Source organism: Herpailurus yagouaroundi, unplaced genomic scaffold (genome assembly GCF_014898765.1).
Source record: "Herpailurus yagouaroundi ecotype Mexico unplaced genomic scaffold, PumYag 569, whole genome shotgun sequence".
NCBI classification, from domain to species: Eukaryota; Metazoa; Chordata; class Mammalia; order Carnivora; family Felidae; genus Herpailurus; species Herpailurus yagouaroundi.
In genome coordinates this window covers 4,430,680-4,444,454 of record NW_024412786.1, presented here as the reverse complement: position 1 = coordinate 4,444,454, position 13,775 = coordinate 4,430,680, and the positions used below count along the sequence as shown (strand labels likewise).

Sequence of the window (13,775 nt, the reverse complement as noted above, 5' to 3'; positions counted from 1 at the left end):
TCGTGCCTGCGCACCCTCAGCCCTCAGGAAACGTGTGCTGTGTTGCTGTCTGTTCTAGGGGGCCGAGGCCATGGTTCTGGAGAGCGTTATGTTTGCCATTCTCGCAGAGAGGTCGCTGGGACCCAAGCTCTACGGCATCTTCCCCCAAGGCCGCCTGGAACAGTTTATCCCGGTAAGATGTGTTCTGCGCCCGTCGGCCGGCACGCGCCGCACACAAAACATGGATTCTTGCCCTTGTGGCTGCAAGAGCCCGAGACGTCGCGCTCGGACGTAGCGAATGTGACACGTTATTCCATTGCGTCAGAAATAAAGAAAAAACAAACTTCTGTTGCGTTTACATTAGCACCTCTGTCTTTCTGCAAAGATGTTCATCCGAATGAAAAATCTGTACGAAGCCTACATTCCACTGACCCCTAAAGCTGCTTATCCCGGCATTTTCCCCCTTCACCTTGTTCCCGTGGACGTCCGGGCCTCCTTTAGAAGTCACTGCGGGTCCCCGTGGCCCTGGCCGCCGCGTGCCACACCCGGGTCTTCGCCCCGTGGGGCCACTACTGCTCTTTGCCTCGTCTCCCATTTCACTCCCTCTGTCTGAGTCTCCCCAGCTCCCACGGGCCGTCAAGTGCCTCTGGTGTTTCAGGGCCCGGCTCAAATCCCGTTTCCCAGAGTTGGGAGTGTTTGCCCTTTCTTGCTGTCCTGAGGCATTTCTGATGTTGCTCTAACATCTGGACCAGCGTGTCTCGCTTAGAGTTACGTGTGAGTAAACCCACGAAGGGCTTCGGGCCTCGAGAGCTCGCGTTAGAGGGAGCGTGGGGCGGCTCCGGGCCGTTTAGGTGGAGCTGCTGAGCCTGGCCAGCCTGCCTTCCCACTCACAGCCAAGCTCACAGATGTGGTGAAGGGTTCCTCTTCTTCACCTGTGGGGCCCCTCGGAGACAGGGTCACGAATGGCTGCCTTTTCCTGCCCGGCCTCACGTGGCCACCTGTACGGTTGGCCTGGCCGAAGGGAGGCCCTGCTCGCCAGGACTCAACCCGTGTTCGGCGAGAGGCTGGAGGAAGGGCTGCTGACGGTCTAATTCCCCACAGCCCAGGGATAGGAGCCTCCTTGTGACCTGTCTCCCAGGAGGGGAACCCTCTTCTAGGTCATGCGGTGGCGCCATACGAGCGGCCGCCGGCCGACAGGCCTCGGTCTCTAGCCTGGCACCTGGCTTGCCACCTGGCGATTGTTTTATTTATAACTGTCCCAGTAAGGACAGTAACATCTGGCTGCATGAGCATCAAATGAGATAATAATAAAGCATTTGAAAGAATTAAAAATCTAAAGCCCTTCCTGTGGTTACGAGTGGCGACACGGATGCACCTTAAGAAGGGGACACTGAGCCACAAGACCAGGTGGTGAAGGCTACAAATAGTACAGGTCATTTTAATAAAGCCCTGGAAGCACACCGGCAGCTGTGTGAAGTATACACATGTGGTGAAACTCCTTGTAGGGAAGGGAAAGGAGCAGGGACCACAGCTCAGAATAACGGGGCGTCCTGTCCCAGACCAGGATGCGGGCGTCGGAGTGTCCGTGGGTGCATGCGGTTTGAGTTCTGTAATTCCAGTGTCTTTATATATAACGTTTGCTATGTCATGAAGATTTTTAAAAATTCTGTTAAAATACTAGGTCAAACCACTTGAAACTACCGATATCCAACCGCTTTTGACCCCAGAGACGGTGATTGCGTTTGGCTCGGCCTGATGGCACGTCTTACTTGCAAGTTTCCTCGGGACTGCCGCGTGCGCCCCACCCCATCCGGTCCCCGTAGCCACAGGAAGCCTCTGTTCCAGAGGGCACAGGAAGTGACCTCTGCGAACGCTGGTCTCCTGCTGCACTTTCCGAAGGAGCTTAGAACCCTGCAAGGGGCTCATTTTTGAGCGCGGTTAGCCTTACACTTTCCACGGTGCCAAACAGATCAGTGGCGTTTTGTAACCGAGCCGAGGGAAAGCCGAGTGAACGCCCTGCCCTCACCTTGGTGCCACCGCTCAAGAAGCTGCAGGGCCCCAGGTGCAGGAGGAGGGCGAGGTTGGGCCTGCTGCTTCCAGGGAGCCCTGAGCTCTCGTCGCCGGGCTCCCACCATTTGTCAAGACCTGCCCGGCGGGCTGCTGGCCCAGGGCCCTTGCCTGCAGCACCCGCCCTCGTTCAGAGCAGCCCCGCCAGGGACTTGATGTGCTTCTCATTTTGTGGAAACCAGGAAGTCAGACGCAGAGGTCTGAGCAGCGTGCCTTTGGCCCTATGCCTTTGACATGAGGATTAAAGCCAGGGTTCGAGCTGGGTTTTTTGTCTCTAGCTTGGAGACTCCCCCTGTTCACCCCTGTGCTGTGCCACTCTGGATTTTCGGAGGAATGCCTCTTTGGGCTTCTGGAGGGGAGCAGTGCGTGTGGGAAGGACGAACAGGTCTCAGTGGATTGTGCTTTCCTCGTGAGGAGCTGGGACGTGCCTCCGGAGCGGGCGTGGCCTCGGGCCGCAGTAGTGGGAACTGGGAGCTCTGGGGGTGGCAGTGACGGGAGCCGCAGTGGTGGGAGCTGGGCACCTCTGTTTCTTTGCTCAGCTTTGCGCTCTGAGAGCCTGCTCTGTGCCAGGCGGGGGCTGTGGACGCCACCGTGGGCGAGGGGGCCGTGGCTCATGCTGAATTCCTGGCAGTGCTCCCGATTGGGACCACCTCGTGCCTGAGATGTGTCCGGGCGGGGTGTCCGAGCTGCTGAAGGAGTTAGACACGGGCTCATGTGACAGACCGCTGGAAACCTGGAGCTTTTACCAGGGAAGAGGGCACGCTCTGGCGTCAGGCAGAGGGCAGGGAGCACAGAGTCCGCCTAAACGCTTGTCTGCGGGGAGGACCTTCTCAGGATTAAAAGGGTTCAAAATGATACTGAGCTGTGGAGCAGGCCCCTCCCCCTTGCTGACAAACGCCATGGCGATTGCTGGGGCACTGTCCGCGGGGCACGGTGCCCGTTCCTACGGGACTTCGGTGCGCCGGAGGAGACTTAGATGCCCTACAGAACGGACTCCTAGTCCTTAGGCTTGTGTGATCGCACACCTCCAGGTTCCCTGAACAAATGCTGTTTTCTAACTCCCTTTTTTATTCCAGAGCCGGCGATTAGACACTGAAGAATTAAGTTTGCCAGATATTTCTGCAGAAATAGCTGAGAAAATGGCCACATTTCATGGTATGAAAATGCCATTCAATAAGGAACCAAAATGGCTTTTTGGAACAATGGAAAAGTAAGTGGCCAAACCGCTTAGCTCTGACTCAGTTTTGTGTTAGCGGCCACCAGAGGTGCCAGCGTGAGTACTTGTTTGCCACGGTGGTCGGAGTCCTTCCTCTGGTCTGCCGGACGGGTGGGTGGGCAGGAAGTGAGTTTTCTAGAGAGCCCGGGGCTCCCCACTGGCATCCCGTGGCTGCACTTCACGGGAGCTCCAGGAGGAGGCCACGGGGGACTGAGCGGTGGTTTCCGTTCTCCCCTTTCCTGCAAGGTATCTGAATCAAGTCCTGAGGGTCAAGTTTGCCGGGGAGCCCAGAGTGAAGCAGCTCCACAGACTCCTCCGCCACAACCTGCCTTTGGAACTGGAGAACCTGAGGTGAGGCGTGGTCCGTGGCGACGGCGCGGGTTTTCTTCTGGAACGGAGGTCGTGGGGGCGGCAGGCTGGGGGTGTCCGCAGAGGAGGGGAACCATGCGCCGCAAGCTCTGGGGGGAAATGGAGTAGGAAGCTCGGCGCTGGCCTCCGAGCAGGGGCTACCACCCGGCCTTTGGGGTGCAGCGGTGCGGGCCTCCGGCATTCGCCCCGAGTGCGAGCGGTCCCGGCCTTCCTCGGTCACATTTGCACGTGGTGCCCAGCAAGTGGTGACCGGGACGTTCTTCAAGGCGCTTGTGTTTTAGTAGGAGAGACGGAGACCAGCAAACACGTCCCGTAATGTCAAGTCGTGGTAAGAGGTGTGACGGAGACCAGAGGCAGACTGATGAGGAGGGTCATACTGGGGTGGGGGGGGGGGGCTGCGGGCCAGGACCCACAGCCACGTGAGGAGGGTCCTCCAGGAGGGGGCCCACACGGGAAGAGCTGCTGGGCACCCCGGGGGCTCACGAGGGTCTCTGGGTTGAGCTGCTGCGGAGCTGTCGTCGCGTGATGGTGGCGCTCCCGGAGGCCACAAGAAAAGCACTGCACGGAGGCCGTGTGGCACCGCGGAGCGCCTGTGCAGCGCCGGGCACAGAGATGGTGGTGCTCTGTCTCTGGCCTACAGTGTGACGAGTGACGACAAAACCTTCCTTTCCCAGGTCGCTGCTGGAATCCACCCCTTCTCCAGTTGTGTTTTGTCATAACGACTGTCAGGAAGGTAAGGATTGCTGCCTGTTTTGTGGAGCTGGCTTTATGTGTCTGCTTGGAAGGCTGAGTGTGTGTGTGTGTGTGTGTGTGTGTGTGTGTGTGTGTGTCCACTGTGTGATGAGTGCCAGGGCTGCGGAGAGGGGAATGGCTGTGTGAATAATGGCAGGGCCGCACAATGGAGTGCTGTGTAACTGTTGAAAAGAATGAGGTCGAGTTTTTATACAGAAAAATCTCCAGGATGTGTTAAGAGAAAAAAAGCAACTTTTGGAAAAACACAGGGGTATCCTCCCATTTTTGCAAGAAATATATTCACAGAAGAAAAAATGAGAATGTTCGCTAACCTGGGAGGATAAAGGACGGAAACTTCCAAAGTCACTTACTCGTTTAGTGTTTACTCTGGTGGACACAGGACTTCGGTAATCTGAGGGCACAGTAGGAGATGACCGTGGCCGGGATCGGTCCTGGGGGCCTCGTCCCCTCCACCTGCAGCGCCTCGCGGCTAATCGAGGTCACCTGCTCTCAAGATCAGTTCACTCTGCCATGGCCTTGGGTCTCTCTGCCTTCAGGAAATTACGACGCCGGATACCCCTTACTGTGAGCCACCTTTGCCCACCGTGACTTCAAATGGAGGCCCGGTCTAGCTGGGCAGGTCCCACGGGTGCTGCCGTGGTGCTTTGGCACCCGGCAGGCTCCGCCGTGCTGTCCTTGTCCTCTCCGTCGCTGCTGGCTCATGCCCACCCTCGGGCCGTTTGCCAGGCTCAGCGGTTTGTTTTTAATTTTAACAATAGTCCGTGGTGAGGGTCAGTCATCGATAAGACATCAGTTTGAGCCAAAATACGTTTTATTGAAGAGTTGATCATTGCTGGCCACGTCTCGCAGTATAGACGCGTCAGCCACAGGTTTGCGTGGCAGCGGGCGGTTGCGGCACAGACATCACCGGGGGCGTGAGGGAGGCCAGCTGCCGGCGGTGGCCATGTGTGCAAGGGCCGGAGAAGCTGGGGGCGTCTGTCTCCCTTTTTCTGCCGCTTTGGGCATCTGCTTCCAAGGCTCCTTTTGCTGGCTACCGGAAACAGAACATGGATGCCGAGAAGCCTAGAAAGTGCACCTCCTGCAGAAACCCTGGAGAGAGAGGGGCCGAAAACCTAGCAAAGCCTGGCTCGCCGGTGCCACCCCCCAGCCCCGTAGTCACGCTGAACGCCGTGTAGAGTGTGGGGGTCTTGGAACGTGTGTCTGAAGAGCCAGTCTGGCAGTCAGTTCACTTGTGGCCCAGAATTCGGCCTCACGGGACCTGTGGCGGAAGGAACGCCACCTGTGGCCTCCTCCTCAGGAGGAGAAGTGGGTGAGGCGAAGCAGTGGGGCCGAGTATGGTCCCCGGAGCCATACGCACGGTAGCTGCCCTCACCGGTGACATCCTCGTCGGGGGGGACACCAGGACGCAGCTCTCTAGCTGGTGGGCCACAGCCGGCCCTTCTGCCACCCCGCCTCAGCGCTGCTGGGCATGTTGGGTCAGCCAGAACTCTGGCATGCCAGTCCAGTGTCGTCTTCTGCACCCCTGTGTGAAACGACTGGGGAGTACTGCCCCAGCAAGCAAATGGCGGGCCATTCTTGTTCGGGGGTAAGCCCGGGGCCGTGTTACTCCTGGGCTGCTGTGAACAGGGGCTCTTGTGTCCGCACGGCCCGGGCCTTCTGTTTTGGGGGCGGGGGGGGGGGGGGGGTGACAGTGCTGCTCCTGGGACTCTGTGGCCTGCGTTCACTCGTGTGGTTCGGATTCCCGGAGAGGATCAGAACCGCTCTTGGCCCTGCCGGTCAGGGGCTCGTGCCTTCGACTGTGAAGCCCACGGTAAATGGCACGTCGTCGAAACCTTTTTTGCAGGTAACATCTTAATGCTGGAAGGCAGAGAGAATTCTGAAAAGCAGAAACTGATGCTCATCGACTTCGAATACAGCAGTTATAATTACAGGTAACACGTTACAGTAAAATGTGTTTATTTCCGTATCGTTCTATTAGGTTAATGATACACGTAGGAAACAATTAGAGCAGAAAATAGGCAGCAGTGCCAACAAAATACAGTGGAAGCTGGTGCGTTTGTCCCCGCGGCCTGCAGTGGTGCGTGAGGCAGCGAGGCCTGTTCTCCGTGGTTCGTGGGGAGCAATGGTGTGAGGAGTCACGATGCGCAACTTGGTATTTTGTTGGTGTCAGAGGTCAGAGCCCTGAGTGCAGGAGGCTCTCAAACCATTGCTTTTTTTCTTTTTTAAGTTTTTTTTTTTTTTTTTGAGAGAGTGAGTGCACACGCACGTGCAAGTGGGGGAGGGGAAGAGAGAGAGAGAGAGAGATTGAGATTGAGATTGAGAGAGAGAGAGGATCCCAAGAGGCTCCACACTGGCAGCACAGAACCCAGTGCAGGCCTCCCTCCCACAAACCGTGAGATCATGAGCTGAGCCGGAATCTAGAGTCCGATGCTCAGTCGACTGAGCCACCCAGGCACCCCTTGAACAATGGCTCTTGAGTCATGGGCACTTTTGTGGCTCCGGTCGGCTGTGGCTCTGGTAACTGCCCCGTTGGCTCTCCCTGTCACTGACACTGTCATCCCCGGGGAACCTCGGGAAGGACAGTTTGTTGCTGGGAGGGGTGCTCACGACTCGGCCTTTGTCCTTCTCTGGCCAGGGAGCCTTGTGCCGTGGCAGGGTGCCCGGTTCACAGCGTCTCTTACCTCTCTTTCAGGGGATTTGACATTGGGAATCATTTCTGTGAGTGGATGTATGACTATAACTATGAAAAGTACCCTTTCTTCAGAGCCAACATCCTGAAGTACCCCACCAAGAAACAGCAGGTAGGAGACTACTGGGTGGAGGCTTGATAGGAGGTAAATTACACGAGTTGGTTTTATGCAGTTAGAATTGATTACTTCTTCAATTTTCACAAGACTCTTGTGAAAGGGTCAGAATGGTTCAGCAGACCCTTTTGCTCTAAAATGTTATTTTGTGTCAAGACACAAACTTGACATTTTAATCCCCATGCCGGCGATAACCTATGTTCGGTTAGAGAGTGGTCTCTTTTGTAGCTCCTTCTGGTTTTTTCCAAAAAGCCCAGCCTCTGTTCTGCCCTCTGGCCTTCTTTTTGGGGATCACGGTGTTTCCTGTGTGTGTTTCACTCCCTGCAGACAGAAGTGATCTTTTGGGCAGCATGACTTAGGAGCCGCTGTGGTGTTAACCAGTTCCCTGTCCTGTCCCGAGTGTGGGGGTCGAGGGGCCGCGTGAAGAATCACCCTGTGGCAGTTTCCCCCTTGGGAGCCCCTACTCCATTCCTCAGCCCGCTGCTGGAGCGGCCGGGGATAAGTGGGTAGCGGGGTGGAAGCAGGCCAGGTTGTGGAGAGGGAGGGCCGAGCCCGCTTCCCTGAGCCTGTGCAGGACAGCGTCTCTACCCGCTTCGCGACCCCCCTGCCCCAGAACCGCTCTTCCCGCGGAACCCCTGCCAGCGAGCAGCATTTCAGAGAGGTCAGAGCGGCGCGAGGACGGGGATGCGGCCAGTTGCTGCTGTAACTCACTCGGGACATGTTTCTCCGTCACTCGCCTGCGCCAGGCGCGGTGACGGTGTCTTCAGTCGATGGCCCACACGCCGGGGGCTGCCGTTCCGATGTTGACTTGCCGTGGGACGGAAACCGCGTTGCCCTCTTCTTGCCACGTCGTAGGGCCAACTGTGATGAACTTGAGTACCAGCTGGCCAGGCTGGTTCTGGCCCTCAAGGTCAGAAGGAAGGGAGGGGAAGAGGGAAGTGTGTGAGAAGGAAGGGAGGGGAAGAGTAGGCCATTTAGCCCGAGGAAGAAGAAACCGCAGTCTTCAGGTATTTGAGTTTTTGCCTCACTGAAAAGAAAGCAGACCTTTGTGAAAACCGGGCAGCCCTAGAGGTGAGAACCCTCAAGCCGGGAAGAGGGGCTTTTCAGCAAGAAGGCAGGTTTCCTATTAACGCGCAGAAGAGCTGTGTGACCGCCAGCACCGCACAGCAATGCGAATAGTTATTGGTCTTTTTTCGACACCCCTTCTGCACCGCTGAGGTAATCTCGCGCTTGTCTCCCTTTAGGCCGTTAACGAGATGTTTTAAAATGTTAAACCATCTTAGAATTTCTAAAATAGACCACTCGAGTGAAGTGTGTTATTTTGGATCGCTCTCTTGGATCCAGTTAAGCAATCTCTCACTTAGGAGTTTGACATCTGTGTACATATGTGGATTGGGCTCTTAACGTTCATTTTAAAAACCATTATTCATATCTGCTTGTGGAATAAGAATTATACTAGTCTAATAAAATGAGTCGGGTGTCCCTTTTTAATTTTCTGGAACAAATTTATATTAAACATGACGTTCTTTGAAGATTTGGTAGACTTTGCCTGTAAGAAAACATGGGCCTAGAACTTTTTGGGAGAGAAGGCCATGAATGGTGACCCCATCTCTCAGGGTGTCGATCTATTCAAATTTTCTGCCGACTTGAGTATTTAGTATCTCCTGGAAATTAACCCATCACGTGTGGTGGTTCACGCATGGGTTTTAGAAACTACTGTGCCATTTGAATCCCAATCTGCTACTGACTTTACTGTCACCTGCTGTGTCTGTGCTTCCATTTCCTCATCTGCAGAAATTATTTTGTTACCGTGAGGGACGAGGTAATATGCAGAAACAAATGCTCAGAGTAGCACCTGCTGCATAGAATTTACTAGGGGCCAGCGGTCACCTTTTCTGTGCAGATTTACTCCTTCTGGAACCCCCTGCTAGGACAGTGCTTGGGCTGGAGGGATGCCTTCTGGTGGGAGGGGGTACACTGTGTGAAAGCCGGTTTGGGAGAAGGGCGATGGCAGAGCTGGTCGAGAAGGAGTGTTGGCATTCCAAGTAAGTAATCGCTTCCTGGCGTTCTTCTGGGTCACGTAACTGATGCCGTTTCCTTATTTATCAGAGAAAGCAAGCGGTAGTTTGCTGTGTTCTGTATAAGATGAAATACAGAAGGACATGGGATCTCCCAAATCCTAATGCGAGTGTGGACTGTGTGTGGGGCCTGGTAGACCCTCTTCTCCAAACCAAAATTAGACGTGGCCAACGGACAGACATAAATGTGTAGATAATCATGGCACCGCAGGGGGAAGGCCCTTCTGCACGGTCTGGTCAGCTCTCACCCTCGGGTGGCGGGGGGGCACCTGCCAACACCTTTGGGCTCCCTGGCGCCTGTGCCTGGGCTTCCTGCGGTGACCCCGCACAGAATGCCAGCCAGTCTGGGGAGACGCATGATGTAGGCTTTGCACCCAGACCATGGGAAACATGAGTGTGGATTAGATTCTACCTGTTTTCGCTGGAAGTCATCGTAATTTCCCGTACTAGTCTTGCCAACAAGACAGCATCGACAGCAAGCTGGAGCTCCCTGCCGGATCAGCGAGCTTCCACACTCCCCACGCCTGGCACAGAGCTGCTCGGGCTCGGCTGGGCCTTCTCCAGGCGTCTCTGGCGATGCGGGGTGTCCACTGGACGTGTAGTGCTTCCTGACAGCTGTCGACACCGTCTGTCTAACCATCACTGACTCCGATGTAATTCCTTTTTTTTAAAGCTCCACTTTATTTCCAATTACTTGGCCGCATTCCAAAATGAATTTGAAAACCTCAGTAATGAAGAGAAGTGCATTATAGAAGAAGAGATGTTGCTTGAAGTCAATAGGTAATTGTTTCCTTTCATTGATTGATAAAGATAGCTGTCCTGTTCCAGAATATGATTGGGGTGACTGCTCGCAATCCTGAGTATTTTAGGAGCTTCTCTACAAACATACGTGTCTAGGACTTATACTTTGTCCAAAGGGGAACATTTGACACCTCTCTAGATTGCAGCTCACGGCAGGGGCGGGGAGGAGCAGGGTCAGCGCACAAGGTCAGGAGGCTTGGATGGTGCCCCAAACTGTAATCCACGTGTAAGACTCAGCGGAACAAGGCCGTGCCATCCAGGGCCTGCACCCTCTTGTCGCCCGATGCTCGTGAGATGGTGGGCACCATCCATTAATGTGTTTCTTCTAAAAAATAATGACAGATTGCAAGCATTGGTTCTGAGTCTTGCTTGTTTAACTTTGTTTCAGCAGCTCTCAAAGCAGGGCTGAGAAACTTCTGGATTTTGTAAAGGTTCAGACCCCTGTGTATCATACACACTCATCTCCCAAGTCTGGAGGCTTGAGTTACTCCCATCCTTTGGGGTCTGTTACAACAGGAGATTCTTGCTAAAAATGTCTCCGTACCTCTGACCCACCTTGTTCTGTCCAGCCCGCTTAGCACAGATCATGTCTTCCAGATCCTGGTCTTCAGAAGTGTCCACACCCCTGTTGCTGAGCCTGTGGCCAGCCCTGCCGTCCCCGGGGCTCCCCCTGCAGCACGGAGCTTCCCTCTCTGGTTCGGGAATGGATAGAAAATAGAAAAAGGGAGAGCCAGACAGGAAGGGGAGCCCCAAGGGACGTGTAGAGGGTCAGGGAGTCCAAGCAGGGGTGAGGAGGATACTAGAGCATTCAGTGAAGCCCACAGGCACTGTTGTGAGGGGGCACGTGCGTGGGTTCACGGTGACCGAGGCCATGGTGCGGCGTAGAGATGGGGACTGTCACACCCTCCTCTGTTTCACCGCTGTGCTGCGAGGGCAGGGGTGAGGGTGGGGCGGCATCCAGCTCCAGGAAGGGTGGTGAGTTATGCAGAGGCCTGCATTTTCCCCCTCTTGCTGCACAATGCGCCCTGAGGGTTGCTGGTGCCGTGGGCTCACACGGGTAGCAGACAGCGTTTCTTTCCCAGCGTGGCCCGTGCCTGCCTGCGTGGCCCCCAGGGCCCCCGTTGAGTCCCGTGACTGTGTGACTGTCGCCGTCCCACTCGGCAAGTCCACCCGCCCCCAGCCAGAGGTGGGCGGAGCCGGCAGCCGTGCTCCCAGCTGCTCGATCCCTGTGGCGTGTAATCCCACCGAGCTGGCCAGGGCAGACCCAGTTCGCATCCCGAGGAGGTAAAACGCCCACCTGCAGGAAATTCCGTCATCGGGCCTGTGGCTGGTGCCGCCCATCTCACGTGCGTCTCCTGCTCTTGTAATTACAGGTTTGCCCTTGCGTCCCATTTCTTCTGGGGACTTTGGTCCATCGTACAGGCCAAGATTTCTTCCATTGAATTTGGGTACATGGTATGTTTTGGGGGTGGTTTTCTCTTCTATTCTCAGAAAGAAAATTGTTAACGATGTCTGTGAATGCTTGGTGGTAAATGACCGCTCTTTGCAGAGGGCTCCCTGTGCCCCCGCAAGTTGTGAATGAGGCGACCCGGCACCAGGACAGCAGGCTCAGCCCAGGAAGCTGAGGGTCAAAGGCTGAATAATTTAACCCGCTCTCACTGGCTCTGCATCTGCAAAGGCAGGTGACCAGCAGGCCAGGCCTTCCCTGCTCCAGAGAATGCTGTGTGGTCCTGTGGTTCGCCTGGGGGATGTAGAAATCGGACGCTGGAGGTCCAGCCCTCGACCTCAGTCCCTTCGGACACAAGGGACGGCGAGTGAAGGAACACGATGGGGTCCGCCTCTGTGTTTTCCTCAGCTGTCACGGCTCCGTTCTCCGGCCTGCAGCGCCCCACGTCGTGCGGGCGGCTGGTGCTGACTCAATGAGCCTCCTGGTCGCTGCAGGCAAGTTTGACCAGCCAGGCTGTCGTTTTCTTCTAACTTCAGGAAGCGTCCTTGACGCAGACAGTTGTAACCTCGAGTTAAGCCCTCTGTTGGCCCATGGTGAGTGTCGGGAGCGTGTTCCAGGGCAGGGGCATGTAACGTCTCTAGTGAGCACCTTGCTTTGAGACAGGAGGTGGGAGTGACTAGTTCTCCGATCCCCTAGTCCTGTATGAGGCGGAAGGGTTGGTACTGCACAGGTGGTCTCAGGCCAGAGAAGGGGAACGTGGACTTTTGAAGCAGGTTTAGTCACGGTCACGTGATTATCGTAAGGCAAAGTAGACATCAAAAAAATACTACCAGAGATAAAGAATAATTTTGTAATAATAAAAGGATCGCTTGATCTAGAAGACATTGAGAAAATCGTGAAGGCGTCCATACCTTTCTTGCTTCAAAAGACGTGAAGCAACACCTGAGAAAACTGATGGGGAGAGAGGCGGACCCACAGAGCAGCCCTCCCCCTCCCTTGGTGACAGCAGAGCCAGAAACACAGCAGCAGGAGGGACGGAGGAGCGGACAGCACTCTCCCGGCTTGACGCAACTGATGCCCACCGCAGAAGGTACATTCTTGCCCACTGAATATGGAATGTTCATCAAGATGGACCATATGCTGAGCGCTAGAAAATAGGTCTCAAGTGGAAAAGAACTGAAATGCAGAGAATATACTCTGACCCTGGTGGAATTTAATAGGATATCAACAACAACAGAATCCTGAAACTTCTTATTTGGAAGTCATTTGGAAATTAAACAGTACATCGAAGCCCTGGATCAAAGAAGAAATGAAACAAAATATTTCAAAGAAAATTATAAGGGAACACAGTATATCAGAATTTGTGAGATGTAGTTGGAGTAGTGTTTAAAAACTTGTGGCTTTGAAGGTTACACATTTGTATTAGATAAGAAGGTTTTCAAACCAGTGACCTTAAGAAGCGAGAAAGAGAAAAACAAGCTTAAGCCCAAAGTCAGTAGAACTAAATAAAAATAAAAGCAGAAATCGTTGAAATAGAAAATGAATGGGAAAAAAAAAAGAAAGTCAGTGAAACCAAAAGTTGGTTCTTTGAAAAGTTCAATAATATTTATAAACTTTTGGCTGTACTGAGCAAGTAAAAGAGAAGACACATGACTGATACCAGGTATAAAGAAGACATCACTACAGATCCTATGGATGTTAAAAAGGGTAAGAGAATATTATGAATAACCTCATGCCAACGGATCGACAGTGTGCATGTGCAAATGTCTTAGAAGATACAAATTACCAAAACTGACATAACAAATGACCATATATTTATTCAACAAATTGAATTCATAATCAGAAAGGAAGAAGAAAAACTGCCTTTATTTTATAGGTGACATGATCACGTACATGAGTAAATATAAAAGAATCAATAGAAAACCATGCAGGGAGTTTACTGAGGTCACGGGATACAAGGGCAGTGTATAAAAAGCAGCTGCATTCCTATATGGTAGAAATAGTTACAGATGAAATTTCACTATATTGACAATGGCATAAAAGTATGAAATACTTAGGGATAAGGTTTTTAAAATATGTGCATGACCTGTGTACTGAGAGCTGTAGAACATTGCTAAGAGAGCCTAAATGGAGACAGAGACCACATTCATGGCTTCAGAAGACTCGGTATTAAGAGTCTGTTCTTCCCAAACCGATCTCCAGAGTCTCCACGATCCCAGTCAAAACCCGCACAGGCTTTTGGGCAGAAACTGATAAGCTGA

The 13,775-nt window shown here is 53.8% G+C and overlaps 1 protein-coding gene across 15 annotated transcripts in view; it reads left to right on the top strand.

The window, feature by feature from the left end:
• Positions 1-13,775, top strand: part of CHKA (choline kinase alpha) — a 57,771-nt gene that overhangs the window by 41,774 nt on the left and 2,222 nt on the right. For 4 of the 15 annotated variants that reach the window (XM_040465871.1, XM_040465860.1, XM_040465863.1 and 1 more), the window contains 7 exons: positions 59-172; positions 3,123-3,256; positions 3,509-3,613; positions 4,306-4,364; positions 6,228-6,315; positions 7,077-7,185; positions 9,940-10,046. In XM_040465871.1, the coding sequence (XP_040321805.1) occupies positions 59-172; positions 3,123-3,256; positions 3,509-3,613; positions 4,306-4,364; positions 6,228-6,315; positions 7,077-7,185; positions 9,940-10,046 (716 nt within the window). Of the gene's footprint in view, positions 1-58; positions 173-3,122; positions 3,257-3,508; positions 3,614-4,305; positions 4,365-6,227; positions 6,316-7,076; positions 7,186-7,515; positions 7,757-7,801; positions 8,122-9,939; positions 10,047-11,440; positions 11,539-11,578; positions 11,703-13,775 lie in introns of those variants that run through there. The other 11 variants (XM_040465870.1, XM_040465872.1, XM_040465874.1 and 8 more) reach the window with 7 other exon arrangements.